Source organism: Condylura cristata, unplaced genomic scaffold, assembly GCF_000260355.1.
Source record: "Condylura cristata isolate star-nosed mole 26May11 unplaced genomic scaffold, ConCri1.0 scaffold00001, whole genome shotgun sequence".
NCBI lineage: Eukaryota > Metazoa > Chordata > Mammalia > Eulipotyphla > Talpidae > Condylura > Condylura cristata.
The window spans coordinates 7,076,711-7,097,855 of NW_004567102.1; the positions used below are offsets into that span (position 1 = coordinate 7,076,711).

Below are 21,145 nucleotides of genomic sequence, written 5' to 3' on the forward strand. Positions count from 1 at the left end.
GCACCACACCGCTTCAGAGTAGCTAAAACCTAAAGGGCCAGCAATGCCAGATGTTGACAAGGATGTGAGACAGTCAGTATTCTCGTTTGGTAGAATCACTTGGGAAAACTCAAAGGCTACACGTACACCAATCCTACCCCCTAGCTAGTGACTCAGGATAAGTGAGTACAGATACTAAGAATATGTAAAATAATATTTATAACAATTTTATTTATGAACCCCCAAGTTGAACAGCCCCACTGTCCAACAGAAAATATCCAGTAGGAACAAACCAACTGTCTAATCAATGGGAATGTGAACACATATGCTGTGGTCTACTCAGAGACTAGACTACCACACAGAAAACAGGCTACTGATACTTGAAACAGAGATCCATCTCACACTTATATTAAGTGGGAAAAAAAAAAAAAAACTAGCCACAAAAGAGAACACAGCTTGAGTCCATTTATAAGGAGTTCAAGAATAGGCGAATCTAAGCTAAAGAGATGGAATTCAATTGAGTGGCTATGTAGGGGGAAGAGGATGGATTGGCTCATTCCTCACAGAGGAACTTTCTGGAAAGATGGAAATCTGCATCTAATCTGGATCGTGGTTCAAAGGGTAGGTGGTATTGTCAAAAGTTAATGAACTGTATATTTTATTTTTAAAGATTTATTTTATTTATGATGGCTGGGGTTTAGGCCAAAGGTGTGGGGGAATGACAGCACTCTCAAGACAGAGTGGGGAACAGAAGGATTGGGGAACAACAGGAGGATCTTCTAAAATACACTACTGAGAGGAGCAGTGGGTGAGACAGAAGATGATCTGCACACCCACATCAATGCCCTGTCTGGCCTTCATCTGCCCTTTGCAGCTCCTTAAGTTCGTCCCAGAGAAGAGTGACATTGACCTCCTGGAGGAGCATAAGCATGAAATTGAGCGGATGGCCCGTGCTGACCGCTTCCTCTACGAGATGAGCAGGTGCGGGCTGTGGGTGCAGCAGACAGCGGGGAGGTGGCAGGGAGGCAGGTGAGGGCTGGAAATGGCTCGTGGTGGAGGCCACTGTCTGACTAGCTCCCCATTCCGTAGGATTGACCACTACCAGCAGCGACTACAGGCCCTCTTCTTCAAGAAGAAGTTCCAGGAGAGGCTTGCTGAGGCCAAGCCCAAGGTGGAAGGTACTGCTGAGGGTGTGGGGAAGCCCGGAGTGGAGAGGCTCTGGGGAGGCCGGCTGAGCCAGTGAACAGGGAAGCTTCCTTATTGTCCGTGACCCATGAAAACCAAAGTCAAGCGCTAAATGTCAAACGATGGTTATTGCAGATGGATGCGCTTTTCACATGAGCAGGTGCACCCACGCCCTGTGCCTTTGTGCGTGTGCACGTGCTCCCTGATGGGCCGTTTGTGACCTCTAGCCCAGCCTGGGGCAGAAAGGCTCAAAAGCTGGCAAGCGCCCAAACCATGGCCTACATACGTGAGCCCACCAGCCTTAACACTGCTGAAGGGGCTCTCAGCTCAGAGAATCCCCCTGGGCGTGTTACTTGAAGTGTGAGCTATTCAGAAAAGTAGGAATTTGGGCACAGTGATCCCTGATTGCACCTTAGTTTGGGAACCCTCCTCCAGAGACTTTTTCCAGATAAAACTAATTAAACAAGAACCCCATTCCAAACATCTGTGAAAAACTGCCTGTGGGTAGTCTCATCTGGTCTTCACAGCCCCCCTCTGGATGCACCCTGTTCTCTCATCCCTACAATGGAGATAGGCTGTCTGAAGCCACATCAGGGGCCTGGACTGGAATGCTGATGCCCTATTTAAAAGTCCATCCCTTTACTATCGTCCTGTATTCCTTCCCAGAGGACATGTCCCTGCAGCTGCCAGTGGGGATGGCAGGGGACAAGAGGCAGAGAGTAGGAGGGAAAGGCTGGTGGGTGCCCAAGCAGCCCCAGGAGAGGAGAGACAGGGAGGCTTGCTGTGCTGAGGACAGGGGCAGTGGAGGGGAACAAAAGAGCCTGTGTCTGGGATGCTGAGGTGGGGGGAGCATGCTGGGGCCAGAGCAGAGCATGGGCCCCCTCTGCTGGACACCAGGACCAACCTGCACTCCATGGGCTGCCCGGTCTGGACAGTGGCCCTTCTGGAATTCACTAGTTGTGTTTTAGAAGATTCTGGAGGTTGGTCAGAGGGTGGCAGCTAAGGCAGACAGAGCTGTCTGTGATGTGGATCCTGATTCCATGTGCGAGGGAAGTATAGACTGGCTGTGGGCACAGATCGTGAGCCTGAGAAAAGAGGCAGGAGTTTGGCAGTCCCCAGTCTGGTCATGACTCCTGCCTTGGTGATGGAGGAATTTTTCCCTTCACTTTCTCTGTCCTGCTCCAGACTGCTTTGGGGACATGAGAAACAAATAAGAGGTTCAACCCAAGAGCTGTGTCTTGGTTTACTGAAGCAAATGTGAGCAATTGCCAGTTGGCTCTTGGAACCAGAGTAGCTGGGACAACAGGTGGCTGTGATCTCAGGTCATTTCCTGCTCCCAGGATGCTGCTCCTAAATGCTTCCTAGATGCTCAGGAGACAGTGTCCTTTAATAGCAACAAACAGAGCAAGGTGTATTTGGGTTGGCAAACCTGCCAGGGGGAGTCCTCATCTTGCAATAGCAATGGCCATTATTCTAGAGAGATCTAGAGGTCTGGAAAGAGGTGCCTTTTACTTACAGAATCAAGTAAGTGGGCTTGACAGGTAGAGTATGAAGGCTAATTGGGAGTCCATATTATCTCCTTCCAATGCTTCCAGGAAGTATTGCTGGGAGAGCTGAGATTTGACCCTATTCCAGCTGGTTGAGAGCTATGGACACCCCTATTCCACACCCCCAACAGGTCCTCTGGGTCAGTTGGATGATTTGTCTATGAATATATTCATAAACATTTTCTTGTTGAATATATTCTTCTTATGAATATGTTCATTGCTGAATATACCAAATTTACTGATTCTCATTATGAATACATTCACTGAATATAGTCAAGATGAATATGGTCTCAAATGTAAACATATTCTTATGCATATATTCATGGATATATTATCCTTATGAATATATTTAAAATGTCAGCAGTGCAGACAGGAGTTCTCCCATTTACACCGATTTCCTTTGAACTCTTGTCATTTTCTGTTTTGCCAACATTTTAGCATTTTTAGGAGGATTCTGCAAATTTTTCAAACAGCATATCAACCTTAGAGAAACTAGCCCAATATAAGTGACTAGAAACTTTTTGCTAGTTTTTTAAAGTCAACTTTTAATTGAAATCCTTATGGGAAAACTACACATGTGTAAGAGTCTTCCTTGATGAGTCATCCTAAAGTGAACTCACTGCGTAATCCACACTCAGGTCAAGAAATGAGTGTCCTGTCCCCTTGGGTCCTTTTTCATGCCCCCCTCAAACACAACCCCGCCCAACCTCTACTGTTTCCCTCCATTCTAAAGGTAACAACTATCTTGACTTCCAGGTTAGATTTGTCAGTCTTGAATATAAAATGGAGTGATAGGTATGAATAATTTTATGCTGTCTGCTTTCGCCCATCCTCATAGTTGAGAAATAAAAAGATGGCTTTTTGTGATACATAGTGGTGGGCTGTCCCTTTCCAATACAGCATTTTATTCTGTGGCGTGAATATACCATATTTTATTTAACCAATCTATTTGTAATTTAAGAATAAAAACCCAAACAAGAAACCACACAAATACCCATTAAGCCTAAATGCTACTGTGAGGTCATAGAATATGCAGGTGTTCAGCTTTAGCAACTACTGACAAATCTTGCTTATTTAATCTTAACTGTTTTTAAAGATTTCTGCCAAGTTTTAATAAAATAGTTCTCATTTTATCTTCATAGCAATCTCTTAAGAAATCTTCGGTATATGATGGTTTGATTTGCTTATCACCTCCCTTAATAATCAAAAATTTTCTGTGATGAGCTGTCAAAGATAAGACACATAGCCCAGTTTTGCTCATCACCATCTCCAGGTATGGGGAGGGGGGAGTCTCACTTCATTCACCCACATATGAATGAGGTGCTCAAGTTCTGGTTCCTGCTCACCTTTGTGTGAATTTCTAACAAATATATAATTTCAGGGGTTGGGAAGAAATAGTTCCAATGTCTAGAAGGTATAAATTGTAAATAATGCTCAGTAGGATACCGCATAATATGTTTAATCAAATCAAGACCCCCACAACTGTAAAACATACCGTTAGCTTATAGTACAGAAATCAGTGAAATTCAGTATCTGAAGAGAAGCAGAAACAGCCCCACTATATGTTGAAATTTAAACTTTTAACTACTAGGTTTAGAAAAGTAAAAGTATTGTATGCATATGCATAGACAAAGAAAGGCTCTATTAATAAACTTTAAATATATTCAAGAAAAGATATTCTGGAACACATCAGAGGAGGAGTTGTTATAACCTGGAATGGATTTCTTGGCATACTGGCATTTGGCAAATGTGTCTGTTTCTCCTGGAGGTGGGTGCACGTGGGTTAGGTGGGTCTTGTGAAGAATGAGTAGGGTCTCCACCCCTTTGAGAGCTGAAGAAACTTGAGAGTCCCTTTTCTGGACTTTGGGTCAAGGCAGCAGGCCCCCTTGCATCCCAGAGAGAGGCCACCATCATCTGTGCAGGGCTCTGACCCACCCCTTCTCTCCCAGCCATCCTGCTGGCCTCCCGGGAGCTGGTCCGCAGCAAGCGGCTAATGCAGATGCTGGAGGTCGTCCTGGCCATCGGCAACTTCATGAACAAAGGGCAGCGTGGGGGCGCCTATGGGTTCCGGGTGGCCAGCCTCAACAAGATTGCCGACACCAAGTCCAGCATAGACAGGTGGGGGCCCTCTGCCTCCTTAACCTCCTTCTCACCCCGCCCCGGCCAAACCCCTCCTCCCTCTCACCCTTCCTTCAATTCCAACCCCAAATTTGTCACCTCTTTGCCCTGACACTTCACCCCAGTTTCCTCCTGACCTTCATTCCCAATTTCCTTGGACTCTTACCCCTGAACTGACTTTCATTTGCAGAAACATCTCTCTGCTCCATTATTTGATCATGATCCTGGAGAAGCATTTTCCCGACATCCTGAACATGCCTTCGGAGCTGCAGCACCTTCCAGAAGCTGCAAAAGTCAAGTGAGGGGGTCCCTTCATAACTCCTTTTTCCCAGTAATCATGTACAGTCTTGTGTAAATATCTATGGGGCTAGCCTGGGCTCAGTAGGAGTGGGCTGTGTCTTGGGTCTTCTGAGAGAATAAAACTATTTGCTCCTAAATCCTTACTTCAGCGTTATTTGCAGGAAACAACAGGGAAGGAGTCTAGGGCTGGAAGCATTATCAGGCCAACTACCACAGTGGGTGATGTGAGGCAAGGTGGGGCTCCAGTGGCATCTGCTGTAGGGAAGAGGGCAGACCTGAACACGCAGACTGGTTGAAGCATCTCCAGTGGAGAAGCGAGTGCATCAGATGCTTGCTGCATGCACGCTATCATGTGAAGAGCTTAGAAGCATCACCTCATGGTAATAAGCAGAGCCAGGCCAGAGGTCATGTGTTAGAAATTTGCTGGTATGTTATGTGCCATGTTCTGTAGCTCCTTCCAGATCAGTATACAGCAAGGTGTAGATTTTCAGTCTGTTGTCTTGTAGAAACATGCACAGACCATGGACGGAGGGTTTTGTCAGGGCCACATGTTGGTGGTGAAAAAGGGCTGGAGCCCAGATCCACGGACTCCCAGGTTGCTGGACTTCGAACAGTCCTCCCCCTCAACCATCTTTAGCTCCGTTTTCTCCCTCTCTGTCCCCCCACAGCCTGGCAGAGCTGGAGAAGGAGGTGGGCAACCTCAGGCGGGGCCTCAGAGCAGTTGAAGTGGTGAGTACTTCAGCTCTTTCTGCCCAGCTCAGTTGTCTGCCTGTGGTGCCTGCATTTAGTGCTGTCACCTGTCATGTGGTGGACCCCAGACATCACACCCTCCCTGGTACATTTCTGTGGCCCGAAATGCTCCTAGCTGGGTGACAGAGCAGCTGGCTCAGTGGGTACCACTTCTGGTGCAGCGTCACCCTCCCCAGAAGGTGACTAGATTGTCCAGAGCTTAAGTTGAGACGCTCAACAAGGGGACATTGATCTGATACTGTGGCCATGGCTACTGCCCGGCATGGCTGTTGCCTGGTGTGTCTGCCGGGCAGTGGTATGCAATGAACCATAAATGGGCTGCATGGTTGAGTCTCATTCCAGTGCGTGAGGAAAAGGAACCAATCCACAGAAGCTGGCTAGGGACAGGGAACTCCTAGCGTGACACGGGACCCTCGTCCCTGGAAGGTCCATGTTTTGTCTTTGGCCCAGGGCAGTGAGGACCCAGGGGCTGCACCCAGGTCTCTGCTCCCCACCATTTCTGCTGATGACCTTTCTCTCAAAGGATACTCTCTCTGGCCCTCGCCTGGCTGGCCCAGTGCATGGATGCCTCCAGAGCCTTGCCCCCATGCCTAGGGACTAGAGACCTCTGATCTTCACTGTGTGTCTTAGGTGGGGTGGGGAGAGGGCAAGTAAGGGGAGAATAAAGTCAAGAATGATAAAGAGGAGAGAGTGCGCAATTCACTCTTATAGATCTTAAAAGTGCTCCTCCAAAGAATCGACAAACCAGGTGCATCATGTGCAGGTGTTTAACCTGCACATGAAACACCGGAAGGTCTTGCTAAAATGCAGATTGTAATTTTATGGGTGGGGCCTGAGGGTCTGGATTTCTAAATCCTCCCAGGTGAGTGGAGCTGTTGGCCCCAGGCCATGCTTCGGGTAGCAAGGATCTAGCAAAAGAAAGGTGGCAGTAGTGGGCCAGGAGTGAAGCAGGGTGTAGACTTTGTCTTAGAATTTTGAGACTACGGCATCCCATGGTCAGGGGAGGCTCCCGATCCTGATTGTCAAGGAGGCTGGGAAATACGGGATGCCGAGCATTCCTGACTCTCATCCTCGCACCAGTGTAACTAGCACTCGGCCTTCCCTCCTCAGGAGCTGGACTATCAGAAGCGCCAGGTGCGGGAACCAAATGACAAATTTGTCCCAGTTATGAGTGACTTCATCACAGTCTCCAGTTTCAGCTTCTCAGAGCTGGAGGACCAGCTCAATGAGGCCAAGGACAAGGTAAGGGTGCCCTAAGCCCTGTGATCTGAATCTCTCCCCTCCCGCCCTTGCCTTCCAACTCAGCCTCATGGAGCCATGTGACCACACATTCCTACCACAGATGGCCCCAGGGGACAAACCTAGTCACAGAGCTTGGAGGAAATATTGATTCCTCATTCCAACCAGAAAGGTGACAGCAGTTTTATCAGGTATCAGGCACCACATTAAGTCTCTTACAGGAATCTTCTTAATACCTACCTTAGAGGTTTGTTGGGAGGTTATTATCTCATTTGGCAGACATATGCACTGAGATCCAGAGACCTTAAGTAATGTGCCTGAGGTTGCCCAGCTGTGATGGGCAGAGCTAGGTGAGGACCCTGAATCCCTTGGTTGCTATACCTTTTTGTACTTCTCACACTAACACACACATGACCCTAATGGTGGGAGTTTTCTGAAAACGTGGGTCCTCAGTCAGTTCTCAGGGGGTGGCCTGAGATTCAACTTTCTAACCAGCTCTAGGAGATGCCCATGTTGCTGGTGCATGGTCACTATAAGTGGTGTGGTCTGTCTTGGGGGCTGTTGGGTGGTTTGAGTGAGAGGGTAGCTCTCAATTGAAGTCCAAAAGGTGCTTGGCCCATCTAATTATAGTACTTTACACCTCTTCATTCACTTAATTCCCACGACACTAAGAAGCAAGCTCAATGACTGCCTCCATTTTACAGATGAGGAGACTGAGGCATCGAGGAGTTGAGTCACTGGTTCTTCAGCTCCTGAGTCTATACTTACACAGGAACAGATAAAAAGGTGGCTCTGGGCTGCTCTGTCAGCCAGCCTCCCCAAGCCTCTCCTCCAGCCTTTCGCTAGCCTGATGATAATGGGGGTCTCCCCTCTCCAGCTCTGCTCACTTAGCCAAAGGTCTCCAGCCTTAGACGAGGCTCTGCTCTGGCTGGCACCGATACTCACAGGAGCTAAGCCCACTGTGCTGAGGGGCGAGCTCAACAACCCTTCTCTCCTCAACAGTTCTCCAAGGCCCTGACACATTTTGGGGAACATGACAGCAAGATGCAGCCAGATGAGTTCTTCGGCATCTTTGACACCTTCCTGCAGGCCTTTTCAGAGGCCCGGCAGGATCTGGAGGCCATGAGGAAGAGAAAGGAGGAGGAGGAGCGGCGGGCACGTATGGAGGCCATGGTGAGGGCTGGCTGGAGAATGGCTGGCTGAGTGGGGTCTTCTTGGGGGAGAGTGTATGTGAGAGGGGCAGGGACCAGAAAACACTGGAGGGGCCCCCCAGGAGAGAGACTAGTCTTCTTGGGCTGGTGGTGGGTCGGTGGCCAGGAAGGAAGGAAGTGGGACCAGCATCACCGCAACGGCCTTGGAGTGAGCTCCTGGTGGGAGAGCATGGTCGGTCAACTGGATTGTGGGTGGCTGTTCTACACGCAGCCCATCTTGGGGTGCTAGCCTCTCGTTCTCCCTCCTCACCTCTCCAGCTGAAGGAACAGAGGGAGCGGGAGCGGTGGCAGCGGCAACGGAAAGTCCCGGCTGGCAGCGCGCTGGAGGAGGGAGGAGAGTTTGATGACCTGGTGTCAGCCTTACGCTCCGGGGAAGTGTTCGACAAGGACTTATGCAAGCTCAAGCGCAGTCGCAAGCGGTCAGGGAGCCAGGCCCTGGAAGTCACCCGGGAGCGGGCAATAAACAGGCTAAATTATTGACATGGGGACAGGCCATAGCAGGAGGCCAGGGACAGGATGGACCCAGAGGGGCTGAGCAGAGGCGGCGGTGGTACTTAATCTGGTGCTTGGTGTGGAGCCCGGGGCTGGGTCCTGGGGTGGGCGCTGTGTGTGGTGTCTCCCCACTTACCTACAGGGGCTCCTCTCACCTTCCTCTTTCCATTCTTCTTTCTGACGCCTCAGGGGTCAGTCTCTGAGGCTGACTTGGTCACCCCTGGCAGGCCCCAGCTGAACCCTACTCCCCGGGCCCTAGAACTGTTCCACATCTAGACGGTAGGGCTCCACGGACCATGGCCAGACTTCAAGTGTAGTGAGGAGTAAGGGTGGCCTTCTGAGAGCCAGGGTGAAGAAATCCAGGTTCCCAGCCTCTGAAGAGGAGACCCTCGCGGAACTGGAATCGGAGGGACCGATTTTCCTCTTGCGTGGAAAAAGAAGCGATATACGATAGTACCTGTTTCTTACATCATGAGTCCTTGGGTCCCTCTCGTGTGTGTCTGAAGTCACTATCTTCCTTCCCTTCCCACCTACATCCGATCTACTAATCCAGAATCCCTGAAACTCATCTTTGGGTTCCCATGACTATGACTCACTTATCAGGTACTTGATGAATCTGCTAAGGGAAGGGGGTTCACGAAAGTCAGTGCTCATCACCACACCCCAAGCCTTGGGATTCGGGACCCTGGACCGCACACTCCCGTGACCTCTATCTTACAAGTGGACAATTTCTTGAAGCCACAGTGACTCTGCATCTTGTCTAGCAGTTCCCAGAGGGCAGCACTCGAGTGCCTAGCACCACCAGGAACCCTCTGCTCTCACATCCCATACCCGGTGCCATAGGCTGGAGGCCACAGAGGCCCCCCTACTCTGACAACCACTTCAAGCCATGTAAATCTGCCTGAGGTTGGCCCTGGGTGTCAGTTTCTGAGGACCCAAGGGCCAAAGCTGCTTTCTGCATTTCCAGCTCTCTCTGTTGGAGGTGTGGGGAGTGGCGACAAGCATGCAGGGAAACCTGGGGAAAGGGCAATGGAGGCTGGCGCAGACTTCCTTGGGGGTGTGCACTGCCTCAGGAACCACGGGCGGACAGCTGAGGGGATCCTGCTGCATCGCCCACCTGAATCTGTTCTTCAACCTGAGTTTCAAGGGGCCTTATCTGACCCTCCTGTCTACTTTGCCTTCATTTCATCCATTTGTGTTATCCTCATGGAGCAGGATGGCGGTCTCTACACATGTTTTCTCCCGTTATGAGGAAGGAGATGAGGTCCATTCTCTCACAGCTCTTAGGGTTTCCCCTGCTAGAGTTGGCCTTTCATCCTCTGAGGCTAGCTCCTCACCCTTCTAGCCACCTACCCTCCCCTTCACGTACCTCCCGTTTTCCAACCTACTCTCTGGCTCAGGGTTATTGCCAGTGGGCAGACTGGTGGGCTGGGCCCACTCTTCAGCCACCTGTCCTTTCCCTACATGATTCCTGGGGTGGGTCCACAGTAGCTGCAGGGGAGAAATGGGAGGTGAGCCCGGCATGTGCGTTGGTTCGAGGGGGAGGGATCGGAACAAGGACAAGCCTGGCTGGGACGGTGCAGAGGCCATCCTGGAGTCCAGGTGGGGGTAACATGAAAGCTCGCAGGAAGAGCGGCCGTGGAGAGCTTTGTGACACCCATCTGTACACCCAAGAATTTGGGTGATGGAACGATCGTGGGTGGGTTCCCTTAAGGTCCTCTCCCCAGTGGGCTGGTCTATGACCAACCTAACCCACAGGGAAGGACTCCACTTCTGGCATGCCAAGTCCTGGCAGCCCCACCTAGGAGGGAAGACTGGATCCACGCCAAGAAGGAATAAATATGGAAGTCGATCAAGCACCTGGGATCCGCAGAAAAGCAGAGTTTGGTTTAACTGTTTACAGAGGACACATACATTGTTCTAGGGCTCAGGCTTCTCACCCCAAAAGATTTTTCCTTCTCTATTTATTATTTTCTAGCTCTGGTCAGTGGCTCTGGCATTAGATGCCACTCTGGCTGGATCTCCAACAGTGCCTTGGACCATGGGCCATGACGGCTGACTCAGCAGAAGGGGCTGGTGCCCTGTGCAGATGGCTGAGTGGGCCTTTGAGATGCGAGATGTTTACGCCTGTTGTATTTGTTCCTTGGTCTTGCTTTCCAAGATCCCTCCCCACCGCCCCTGCCACCTTTGGGTAAATTCCTCCAGCTGTCAAATTTCGTGTCATTATAAAGCTGTTAGCCTAATGCAACCTGTCGCCTGCTCAGCAGCAGCTCCACTCCTGCCCTGTGGTGGAAGGAAGGTGTGTTCAGGGCAGTGGGTGGGGGAGGGTCTAGTCCAGGGTCTTCCCCACACCCATCCCTTTCTACCAGCCGGGGAGGGGAGTCGTGACCCTCTCCCCCACCTCTACCAGGGATGCCTTGGTGCCAAGGCTGCTCTCACCAGCTCTCTCGGACGACAAAGGAGGGTAATGTACAAAATCTGCAGAGTCCTGTTTACCTGCACCTTTTTTATAAGAATATATTGTAATACTAAAAAATATTAAATCCATACCATCCCCATCTAGCCTGCCTTGAAACTTGCGCCTTCTTGCCAGGGCGGGGGCTTGGGGTGTGCTGGGGAAAGGGCAGAGGTGAGGCGCTGGAGCCAAATCACGCTGGTTCTGAGGGGATTGCTGTTAACTTTTTCAGGGATTTATCTTGTGAGCTTGAAATCTGCCATGGAATTGGGCTCTTCTTTTCCTCAAGAGCTGGTTGCTAAATATTTGCCAGCATACCTGGGGACAGGGCTGGCAGGCAGTGTAGCTAGAGCCCCAACAGAGAACCAGCAGCAAGTCCAGCCTCCATGTGTACTCCCGTTCACTGATGATCTGTGATTGTTATCACAGACCATAAGCTTCAGACACCTGTATCTAATGTCACCACAGATGGTCCATTTCTGTGCTCCGACTCCACTACCTTCTCCCACCAGGAAGAGGGGGTGATGCAAAGAGAACATGCCTCTCACTCTTCTGCTGTCTGTCCCAGGAGATGGGCCTTGTGGTGGGGATGACATGCTGCAGCTGCGTGCCTGCTGAAACTGCAGGCACCTGGGATCATTCAGCTTCATTCTCTGAAACTGGCATCATGGCTTGTGGTGTGCTGTGAAGGTGGAAGCAGCCCTCAACGCTCTTCTTTCCCTGATGTGTTCCAGAATAAAGGGGTGGGGTAGTGGGCAGCAGGGCCTGGCGCAGGGAGGGTAGGAGAGGCGTGTCTTATTAGGAGACCTGAGCGCCAAGGCCTGTGTAGGAGGAGGGGACTGAGGGAGGGAGCTGGCGGGATGGTGTAATTGTTAAGCTGACAGCCTGCAAGTCTGACGGGATGCAGATCAGGCAAAAGGAGGCATCACTGGCTCAACAGATGGCAAGGAGGAAAACGGGGTGGGGGAGTGGGGCTGTGACCCCAAATCTTAGGAAGGTAAAGCCACTCAAGAAGAGCAATGATACATTCTAAATGCAAGCTGTGCTTTCCCTCCTCAAAGTGGGTTCCTCTGCTGAGTGAGCCCTTGTTCTCTCCCCAGGGAAGTAGAAGAAGAGAAAACCCAAAGTGAGAAGAGGAAGCGATGGGCTGGACTGTCTGAAGCTGGTTGTCTCAAAGAGTTAAAAATAACACAAAGTGATTTCCAGCTCTCCACCATTGCTCCTTGAGACCACGTCCTATGACCTTAGTGTCCAGGAAAGCTGAAGGGCCTGCTGGCTTCACTCCAATGCAAGGGAAACTCAAAAGTCACTATAGGTCATCTATCAATACAGTGGGCTGACCCTGGGCTGCTTCTGGTGAAGGTAAACAGTGACAGAGTTAAAGGGACTTGACATCTATCTTTCCCTTGACCCCTATTGCACCCCATCACGTGACCTGGTTGGGCCATGGGTAAGAGGAGGCAGGGGCTTTAAGTCCTATGGAAGTCCCCCCGCTGACCCCCCGTCTTGCTAATGAGCTTGATCTCCCCCAGCACAATGTCCCTGCTGACAGCCTTGCACATGTCATACAGGGTGAGGGCAGCCACAGAGGCTGAGGTCAGAGCCTCCATCTCCACCCCAGTGGGACCCCGGGCCCGGCAAGATGCCCGGATCTCCACAGCATGGCGCGTGCTGTCCAGCTCCAGCCGCACCTGGGCATGGCTCAGGGCCACCTGGTGACACAGAGGAATCAGCTGACTGGTCATCTTGGCTGCCTGGACTCCCGCGAGCTGGGCCACCACCAGGGCATCTCCCTTCTTTAGCTGGTTCTCTTGGACGAGCTTGAAGGCCACGGGTCCCAGGAGGACGACCGCTGAGGCCACGGCCACCCGTTCTGTGTCTGGCTTCCTGCCCACATCTACCATGGCTGCCTGTCCTTCTGCATCCACATGGGTCAGTTGGTCTGAGGTCGCCAGGGGTCCTGAGGGGGTGGCAGGAGCCCGGGACACAGGGCTAAGGCACTCTGGGTTAGAATCTGATTCTAGGTGGGAGCTGTAGTGTCTCTGAGGGGAGATGAAGCCCAGCTGCCACTGGGCGAGGGGAGCGGTGTAGGGGACCCGGCATCCTTTCCACAAAGTCGCCATCTGGTTGAAGAAACTCACTTTGTGTCTCAGACCCTGAACATGGAGGGGGTCCCAGGAAGAAATGCTCGGAATAGCTGGTGGGGAGTCTTGGCACATCAAAAATAATTCTGGAAGCAAGAAGGAAAGAGAAGAAAGACTGTTCAAAAGGGAAGCACTTCCCCCACCCCTTCTCCCAGCCTTACCCTTTCCCACTTTGCGCTCTCTCTTTGCATGGGGCAAAGAGAAATGAAGAGCAAAAAGCATAGTGCAAAGAGATCAAATGAAAGAGACACAGAAGAGGGGTCCCAGAACCCAAGCCTGTGGCCCTCCTCAGCAGCGTGACAGAAGACAATGGCCCCACCGGCTCCTGCAGTCAGAGGTGGGTGGGGGTGGGGGGGCTCCCCTCCACATACAACTTTAATGTTGCCAAAGTTCTCCTAAAGACCTAAGGTCCGAGGAAGGAAGCCCGGATCACGTGACCCCTCCACGCCCCTCCTTTCCTTCATTGGGGGTTCCCACCTGCATCACCAGTTATAGTCGCTTTCACTTTCAAGCTCTTGCTGGAACAGTCAGTAATCACCATGTGATGTGTGGACAAGACATGAAGGGGAACATTTCATCCTTGTCAATGATGTCAGCTGAGCTCCCTCAAGCACAGAGGAAGGGAGCGCCAATGATCCCCAACCCTGGGGAAGATGGCTGCTTACTCACAGCACTGGGACCACCTGAGACCTCCTTAGAGGCAGACCCCAACTCTGAATTTGAATCTGAACTAACAAGAGTCCCAAGTAATCCATATGCGCAGGGAAGTCTGATGCCCTATTCTAGAAACCGTTTGCTCTGTCCTTGAGAATATTACTATCCCTCATGAAGCAAACAGGTCCCCAGCTCCAGCTTTCCATCATGCTTGCTTTGTTGGCATCAGAGCTATAACTAGCCTGTTAGGGGGTCCATCAGACTCCCTCACTACTGACAGCAGGGCCTAAGCCCCAAAGAGACGTCTGTGGTGCTGGAGGCAAGTGTACAAGACAGAAGGTCAAGTGGGCTGTAGGTGGGGTGCTTTGGTGAGCTGCCTTTCTCTCTCTGGGTGGCTGGCAAGCACGGGCAGTCTCTGGCCCACTCCAGCTTAATTGGCTCTGGGCCACTAGGGTCACTCAGCTCCACCCCTAGAGAAAACGGCCTCTATGTTAACCAGGAGCTGTGTTATCAGGGAATAACTGACTTAGTCACCATGACTATAGGACACCGGAGCTCTCCCTGGTGGTGCAGCGGTTAAAGCACAGTACTATGAAGCTAAAGCCACTTCCGCATGAGTTCAATCCCCACCGGCCCCAGAGGTGACCCACATGGCGCGGCAGACCTCTCCTGACCTGCTCGCTGCTCCCCCCAGCAGTGTAATTCGTGGATCTGCCTGTTCTGCTCCCTACTATGTTTCTGGTGAGTCCTCTCACCAGCCCTGCATCACTGGCCCTGCATCTCTGGCCTGTATCTCAGTTCTGTATGCATAAGTAAATATAAAAAAAAAAAAAGTTAAAAAAAAAAAAGACTCTAGGACATCCTGCCTCAATATCTGGTGAGAAAGGATGATGGTTTCTGTGTACGTATAGTGAGGCGGAGTCTTGCACAGGGAAGAACAGAAGCAGTGAAGGCTTGGAGGGGTAAGGAAAGATGAAGACAAAGAAAATTCAGGATGAGGATCTCAGGAGGAAATGCAGGATTTGGGGGTGCGAATGGCAGGGGCCCCACCCCACAGGATCCCCAAATGACAAGGGTGAGTGGTTACGTACTGATGGGTCACCCACCGATGAGGATCATGGGCCGGTTCTTCATCTGGGAAATATTGAACATGCCTGGGTTAAGGGAAAGATGGGGAGGGTGAGAACAGCAGGGGAGGGAGAGAGAGAGGGAAAGAGGACGGAAAGGAGAATTCACTGAAAGCAGGTGGCCTTACTGCCCTGACAGCCCCATGGACATAAAGCCCCCACTGCACGCTGCAGGGCCCCCCTCGACAGAGCCCGGAACAGCCTGTGGGTGCCCAGAGCCTGCCCTTCCTGAGAAGGCAAAGTGAGATGACAGAGAGACAGTGACACCCCTCCTCCCACACCCAATATAAGAGCCCAGGTGAAGCTGAAGTCCACAGTCCTCTGTAGTCTGTGCTGGGCCAACTTCCCCAAGGAAGGAGGGCCATCACTACAACCCGAGTTTAGAGGTTCAACAGGATCAAGTGGGAGTGAGGAGCAAGGACGATACTGAGTCCTGCTGGCTTCCCTCAAGGTTTTCTTTACCTCCTCACCCCTAAACTATGGCCCTCCCTCCTGCTTTAATGGTCCCCTCACCATCCAGCCCGGCAACCCCCCTTACCTGCGTGCTGCCGTTTCTTCCTGCCCACGGCAGCCCCGATGATTCTCAGTAGCTCCTCCTCAGAGGCCCCTGCCCGCAGGTGATCCCGTAGAGATACCTCGGAGTTCCCAAAGAGGCAGACCTGCAGGGATCACCACGGGATGAGGACAGCACCCCTCGCCTCCCCCCTCTCTCTCTGAGCCCAGGCCTCCCCCCCCCAGATCTCCCCTTGGAGTAGGTGCCAGTGCCCAGGCCTCCTACATGTGGGCATATGCCTGATCACACTCCAGAAGGTGCTGGGGGGAGTGACAGGCAGGAAGGGCAGGACGCAAAATAAGACATCCCTGCCTCTAACTTAAGGTCATGTCTCCTTCAGCTTTTATAGCGAACTTGAAAAATTCAATAGTTGTCACCAGGGGCCGCACATCAAATCCAGACCTGTCCCTTCTGAAATGCTTCATGGCACGAGCTCTCTGTCACCATGAAAACAAGCCCCATTATTTAGCTGAGTCCTGGCAGTCCCCCTGGGCGTGGCTTGCCCAGCCTGTCTCACCTCACTCTACCTGTCCCTGAGTCATGGGCACTACCTGCCTTCCCTGATGCCCACTCCAGTTTGTGACCCTTGACTGGAGGCAGAACAGCAGAGATCAGTGGGAATGGGTCCTGAGGTCAAATTGGACTCAATGCCCCCCAGCTTCTGGGTGCCTGGGAGAGGGGCAGGGGGAGGTTCAGGGATGGCTGAGCTGGTCCAGAAAACAAGATGCCCACCATCTTCCCACAAAGCCTTATGTAGCGCCTACTGTGTACCACCTTTGTACAAGGCACTATGGACACACACAGAATATTTGAGAAGCCCCTAAGGGCAGAGAGAGAAGAGCCAAACAGAATCTGAGTAGAAGGCCTCCCTGCTTCACTATGCTGGCGAGCCCCCACAGGTTGCTGTCTGTTTACCCTCTGTGCCCTGGGACCCCCATGGACTCCACTTTCGGGGTCCCCCTTCAGCTGACTTCTACCTGGGTTTGGCTGATGGTACATGAAAGTGAGAGAAAGAGAACTGGGGCATTTCTTCCCTGCTCTGAGGCCCCAGGGGTGGCTGCTTTCCCCCCATAACTACAGATCAACCAGTCACCACCCCTCAGGCCCCAGCTCTCACTGGGCTCCAGTGACATGGCTTCCTCCCCTTTTCCTCTTTCCAAGGATTGAAGTTGGTTGCTGCTGTTCTAAGAGCCTCATGATCTCCTATAGGTCCCCTGAACCTTGATGTGAAGAGCCTCTTCGTTACAATCTCTTCAGAATCCCACTCTCCGAGTCCAGGACCAATAAAGACACCACCCATAATCCAGGCCAATTCTTCATCTCCAGCCCAGCAACCCCCCATGTTTTTTTAACAACCTATTCAAACTGAATATACATAAGCCCACTCCCCACCTCCCCTTCTCCAGTCTTAAACAGGTTCCCAACTACTAGCTGCCTAGATGCTCCTTCTTCCCATCCAAATGCATCACTAACCTCTTCACACCTCTTCTCATTTTTACATGCTCCCACCTTTGGAACGTTGCTGAAAGGCCACCTAATAAGTCTTCCTATTTTCAAGTTCAACCTGTGGTTTATTCTTGCTAAAGCTTGAATGGGGGTCCATGTCTCCCCCGGTTCATAAACGTGGCCCAAGGCCCTACTGTCAACTGAATACATTCTGCACCTTTTATCTGGGCAATCAGGCCCCGACAATGCGGTCTCCTCATTTTGCCTTTAATCTGCCCCAGCCAAACTGGCACCCAGAAAGCTGCCTCCCTGCCCTCCCTCTCCTCAGCCATTTTTCAGGCTCCACTCTGTCCATAGTGTGCATCTTCAGGGTCCTCAGCCCTACGGCCTGCTGGCCACTCATCTGACAAAGACTTCAGTGGGCTGCCATGTTTGCTGTGCTTGGTCTCACAAATTAGATCTTGACGCCCTTCCAGAGAATGGGCATGGCATGGCTATTCCCACCTGGCATTCCCACAGGACTGAATGCCCGGTGCTGCTGATTAGATATGAGTAACAGACACCCCAGGTCTTGAGGTAGGAGCCAACGGATGGGGCCACCCACAGAGCATTGACCTCTCTGGAGGCCCTGAGACCTGGAAAGTGGCTCCTGATTACCCAGAAACTCCTTTGGAGGCCCAAGGAAGGAATCAGGGTGATATTTCCATGGGGACCATGAATTTATCCTCACTGCTGCTCTCATGCTTCCCTAAAGGTAGCACTAGTCCATCAACCACCCCGGTATCCTGCTCTCCCCCTTCCAGTCAGGATACTCAGAATGCAAAGGCCACAAGGGGCTGAGGAAGGCACTCACCTTGAGGTTGCCATCAGCTGTGATGCGCAGCCGGTTGCAAGTCCCACAAAAATGCTCAGACATGGACGTGATGAAGCTGACCTGGCCTTGGAAGCCAGGGATTTTAAAGGCCTGGGGTGGGGCAGGGAAAAAAGGGTAATGAAAGGGTGAAGGGATGAGCCCCAGCCTTTACTCCCTGACCTCAGCTCTCTTGAGGAGCTTTCTGAAGGAGAGCACCTAGGTCCTCCACCAACAGAAGACATTGACCTGACGGGCCGGAAGCTCTCCACCCAGGCCTACCCTGCATGAGAGGAAACTGGCTGAGGACACGGCTGGTGTGCAGCACGCCCAGAGGTGGCCACATGCAAGAGCAGGATGAGTGTCCTCCTGCCACTCACTCAGTGGCATATACCCCACGACAGCATGTTACTTGACCCCACCCCACCCATGCTGAGCCTGTGAAAGGGAGGCTGTGGCGATGGCACTCGAATGCTTCCTGCTTGTCCACCCAGCTGCCCTTCCAGCTCTGCTGTCTTCCCTGCCCAGCCCTGCCTTCCTGTACCCCAACCTTGGCTGTGCTGGATTCCTCCTCGGGCAGCTTCTCCAGCTCCGGCCACCGGCGCCGGAGGGTATCCAGCATCTCCTTATAACTGACCATCTTCTTGAAGTTCCACTTGTTGCCTGTGTTGGGGTGGAGTTACTAAGTTGGAGCTGCACCTAGTGTCCAGATGCATCCTCCCCCAGCCCAGGAACCACGTCAGGAGGCCCTGCCCACAAGGGTGGGTCAAATCACACCCACCCTCAACTCTGAGGAGCCCCTGATGCCTCAGGGCAGTGCTAGCCCTGAGTGCTATGCTTGACAATGTCCCTTCCCACAACCCCTGGAGAAAACACACACACACACAACCACGCCTGGCCAACTCCTCAGTCCTCCCAGGTTCCTCAGCAGCCACCAGGCCCTCCGAGCAGCCCTGGCTGGGCCTGCCAACACGCCCAGCCACCTTTGCCCTCCCCTCCCCTGCGGCACTGACCATCAAAGGGCATGTACTCTATGAAGCGCACGTCCAGGGGGAGGCCCTCGGTCAGGGCCACAAAGTCCAGAAGCTCATCCTCGTTCAGGCCTCTCATCACCACACAGTTTACCTGGCCAAGGCACAAAGGACCAGGAGGACTGTATCTCTCTGTTCTCTGGCACAGGTAACTTTGGGGGTCTTCCTATGCACTCCATCGGGGGTCCCATTCCTTGCCTCTCCTCTGCACCCAGTTCTCCTTACGTTGGGAGATCCCATGGGCTGATTATCCGCTCCCTTATGGGGCTAAGGTACAGGGCAGGAAACAAATGAGAAGGAAGTGGGGAGGGGTGGACACTACAGCCGCACTGGCCAAGGCTGGGAGCTGTCCTGGGGCCCGGGAAATGGTGGTGGAAGGTGAGCCTGGGGCGGGGAGAGGACATCATGGGCAGAGGCAGATCCTCACCTTCACAGGGCTGTAGCCTAGCTCAATGGCCTTGTGGATGCCCTCCATGACCTTGTGGAAGCCTGCAGAAAGGCAAGAGATAAGGATCTGAACCCCTCCCTCCTTTCCCCCAGCCCCACAGCCCGGGGGAAGGTGCCGAAGCTGCAAGGAGCCTGGGAGCCACACAGTCCAGAGGCAGCGAGGGAGGCTTGCAGGTACACCGGTAAAGAGGAAGCTACTTTACAGCTATGCCGTAAAGACTTCAACGAGTAAATTCAGAATGTGGTAGTAATTGAGGACATTGCTGGGTAACACAAGCCTATAAACAGAATGGGAGGATGGAGTTCTTTTTCCAGGGTAATAGGTTGCTCAGTTGGGGCTCATAGTGAATATTCCTCCTATTACATTAATCATGTTGTCTGAAAATTCCATTCTTGGCTCTCAGGCTATTAAAAGAACACACAAAAAGATTGTCAGTGGGTCATAGTGTGCTGACCCAGCTCTCTGGTGAACCCTGTCAGGACAGAGGGGGAAACTGAGGCCCAGAGAGAGGCAGCACCCTGCTGGAAGCTTCACTCTCCACCTTCCAGACACAGGTTACCTGACTGGCCTGTCAGGGCTTTCTCTCCAACAGCCACCTGCTCACCCCCAGTGACCTTGCGACTACCTACTGTGTGCAGGTGCCGTGCCACACTGGGGTGATCGCTGCTGTGCGGTTCTCACTATCTCTGTCAGTGTAAATGGGATCCCCAGTTGGCTTCTCCTTGCCCCCCCACCCCCCGCATGCACCCAAATGTGTGCGCAGCCACTGCATGCTGGCCCTGCCAGTTTGGTCACCATGGATGAGTCAGAGCTGGGACGTCACCCTGAGGGTGGGTGGCCCAGTGATGGCTTCCATGGTTCCCCTGTCATAAATCTGGATGGCCATCGATGAAGGGCAAAGGGAAAAAGCAGTTTACACAGACTGCTATTAGGAGATTCTAGATGATTTCTCTGCAAAGCAATCTCCCCCCTAAAGGAAGTAGTGAGCACACAAGCATGAATGGAAATGCAGGCCTGATGTTAGAACAGCCTGTCTCTGATCCTCTCATTCCAGGGGACAGGAAGGGTAAGTGGATGTGGGTATGGGGAGGGGTAAAACCCACCAAACATACTTTTCCACCTCAGAGACCCCTGCAGGCCTCCCCCACCCCTGTGAGCGCCCTTGTTTCAAATTCATTCCCCATCCAATTGTTCAAGGCCTGACATAAACGCCTCCTTCTCAGAGTCCTCCTGGACCCTTGTCTTCCTCTGCTGGGAGTTTCTCCCTCTCTGTTGCGCTTTAATGAACACAAGAAGAGCAAAGGTGGTTGGTGGCATTGTACCTTGGCCCTGCTAAGTCATATATTTCTGACCCCTCAACCGCAGCAGGAACAGCCCTTACCAGAGGGCACAGGCTCCAGAAGCTTCCTCAGTATGTGGATGGCCACATACTGGGGTAAGAAACCCCAACCCACAGTGAGGCACGAGATCTTGAGGCCAGGTCCAGGAGCTCTACTTCTCCCCCTCCCCCCACCCCCACCCCCAAAGAGCCAGCAGGAAGAGCGCTTGCTATGGGCTGAAAAAAGAGGCTTATTTTCACTATGAGAGCAGAAAACACCTCTGCCAGTTGCTGCAGG

The 21,145-nt window shown here is 52.3% G+C and overlaps 2 protein-coding genes across 7 annotated transcripts in view; one reads left to right on the forward strand and one right to left on the reverse strand.

The window, feature by feature from the left end:
• Nucleotides 1-9,928, forward strand: part of DAAM2 (dishevelled associated activator of morphogenesis 2) — a 107,145-nt gene extending 97,217 nt beyond the window's left edge. For all 4 annotated transcript variants that reach the window (XM_012721684.1, XM_012721691.1, XM_012721675.1 and 1 more), the window contains 8 exons: nt 854-960; nt 1,069-1,157; nt 4,661-4,829; nt 5,020-5,127; nt 5,798-5,858; nt 6,990-7,121; nt 8,121-8,291; nt 8,588-9,928. In XM_012721684.1, coding sequence (XP_012577138.1) covers nt 854-960; nt 1,069-1,157; nt 4,661-4,829; nt 5,020-5,127; nt 5,798-5,858; nt 6,990-7,121; nt 8,121-8,291; nt 8,588-8,809 — 1,059 coding nt within the window. In that variant the 3' untranslated portion in view covers nt 8,810-9,928. The remainder of the gene's footprint in view (nt 1-853; nt 961-1,068; nt 1,158-4,660; nt 4,830-5,019; nt 5,128-5,797; nt 5,859-6,989; nt 7,122-8,120; nt 8,292-8,587) is intronic.
• Nucleotides 9,929-10,022: 94 nt separating this feature from the next.
• Nucleotides 10,023-21,145, reverse strand: part of MOCS1 (molybdenum cofactor synthesis 1) — a 34,677-nt gene continuing 23,554 nt past the window's right edge. Inside the window, exons 5-11 of one of the 3 annotated variants that reach the window (XM_012721697.1) lie at nt 19,509-19,570; nt 19,064-19,175; nt 18,601-18,713; nt 18,054-18,164; nt 15,740-15,860; nt 15,181-15,228; nt 10,023-13,506 (exon numbers count right to left, since the gene is read on the reverse strand). In XM_012721697.1, coding sequence (XP_012577151.1) covers nt 12,746-13,506; nt 15,181-15,228; nt 15,740-15,860; nt 18,054-18,164; nt 18,601-18,713; nt 19,064-19,175; nt 19,509-19,570 — 1,328 coding nt within the window. In that variant the 3' untranslated portion in view covers nt 10,023-12,745. Of the gene's footprint in view, nt 13,507-15,165; nt 15,229-15,739; nt 15,861-18,053; nt 18,165-18,600; nt 18,714-19,063; nt 19,176-19,508; nt 19,571-21,145 lie in introns of all 3 variants that reach the window. The other 2 variants (XM_004673450.2, XM_012721701.1) reach the window with 2 other exon arrangements.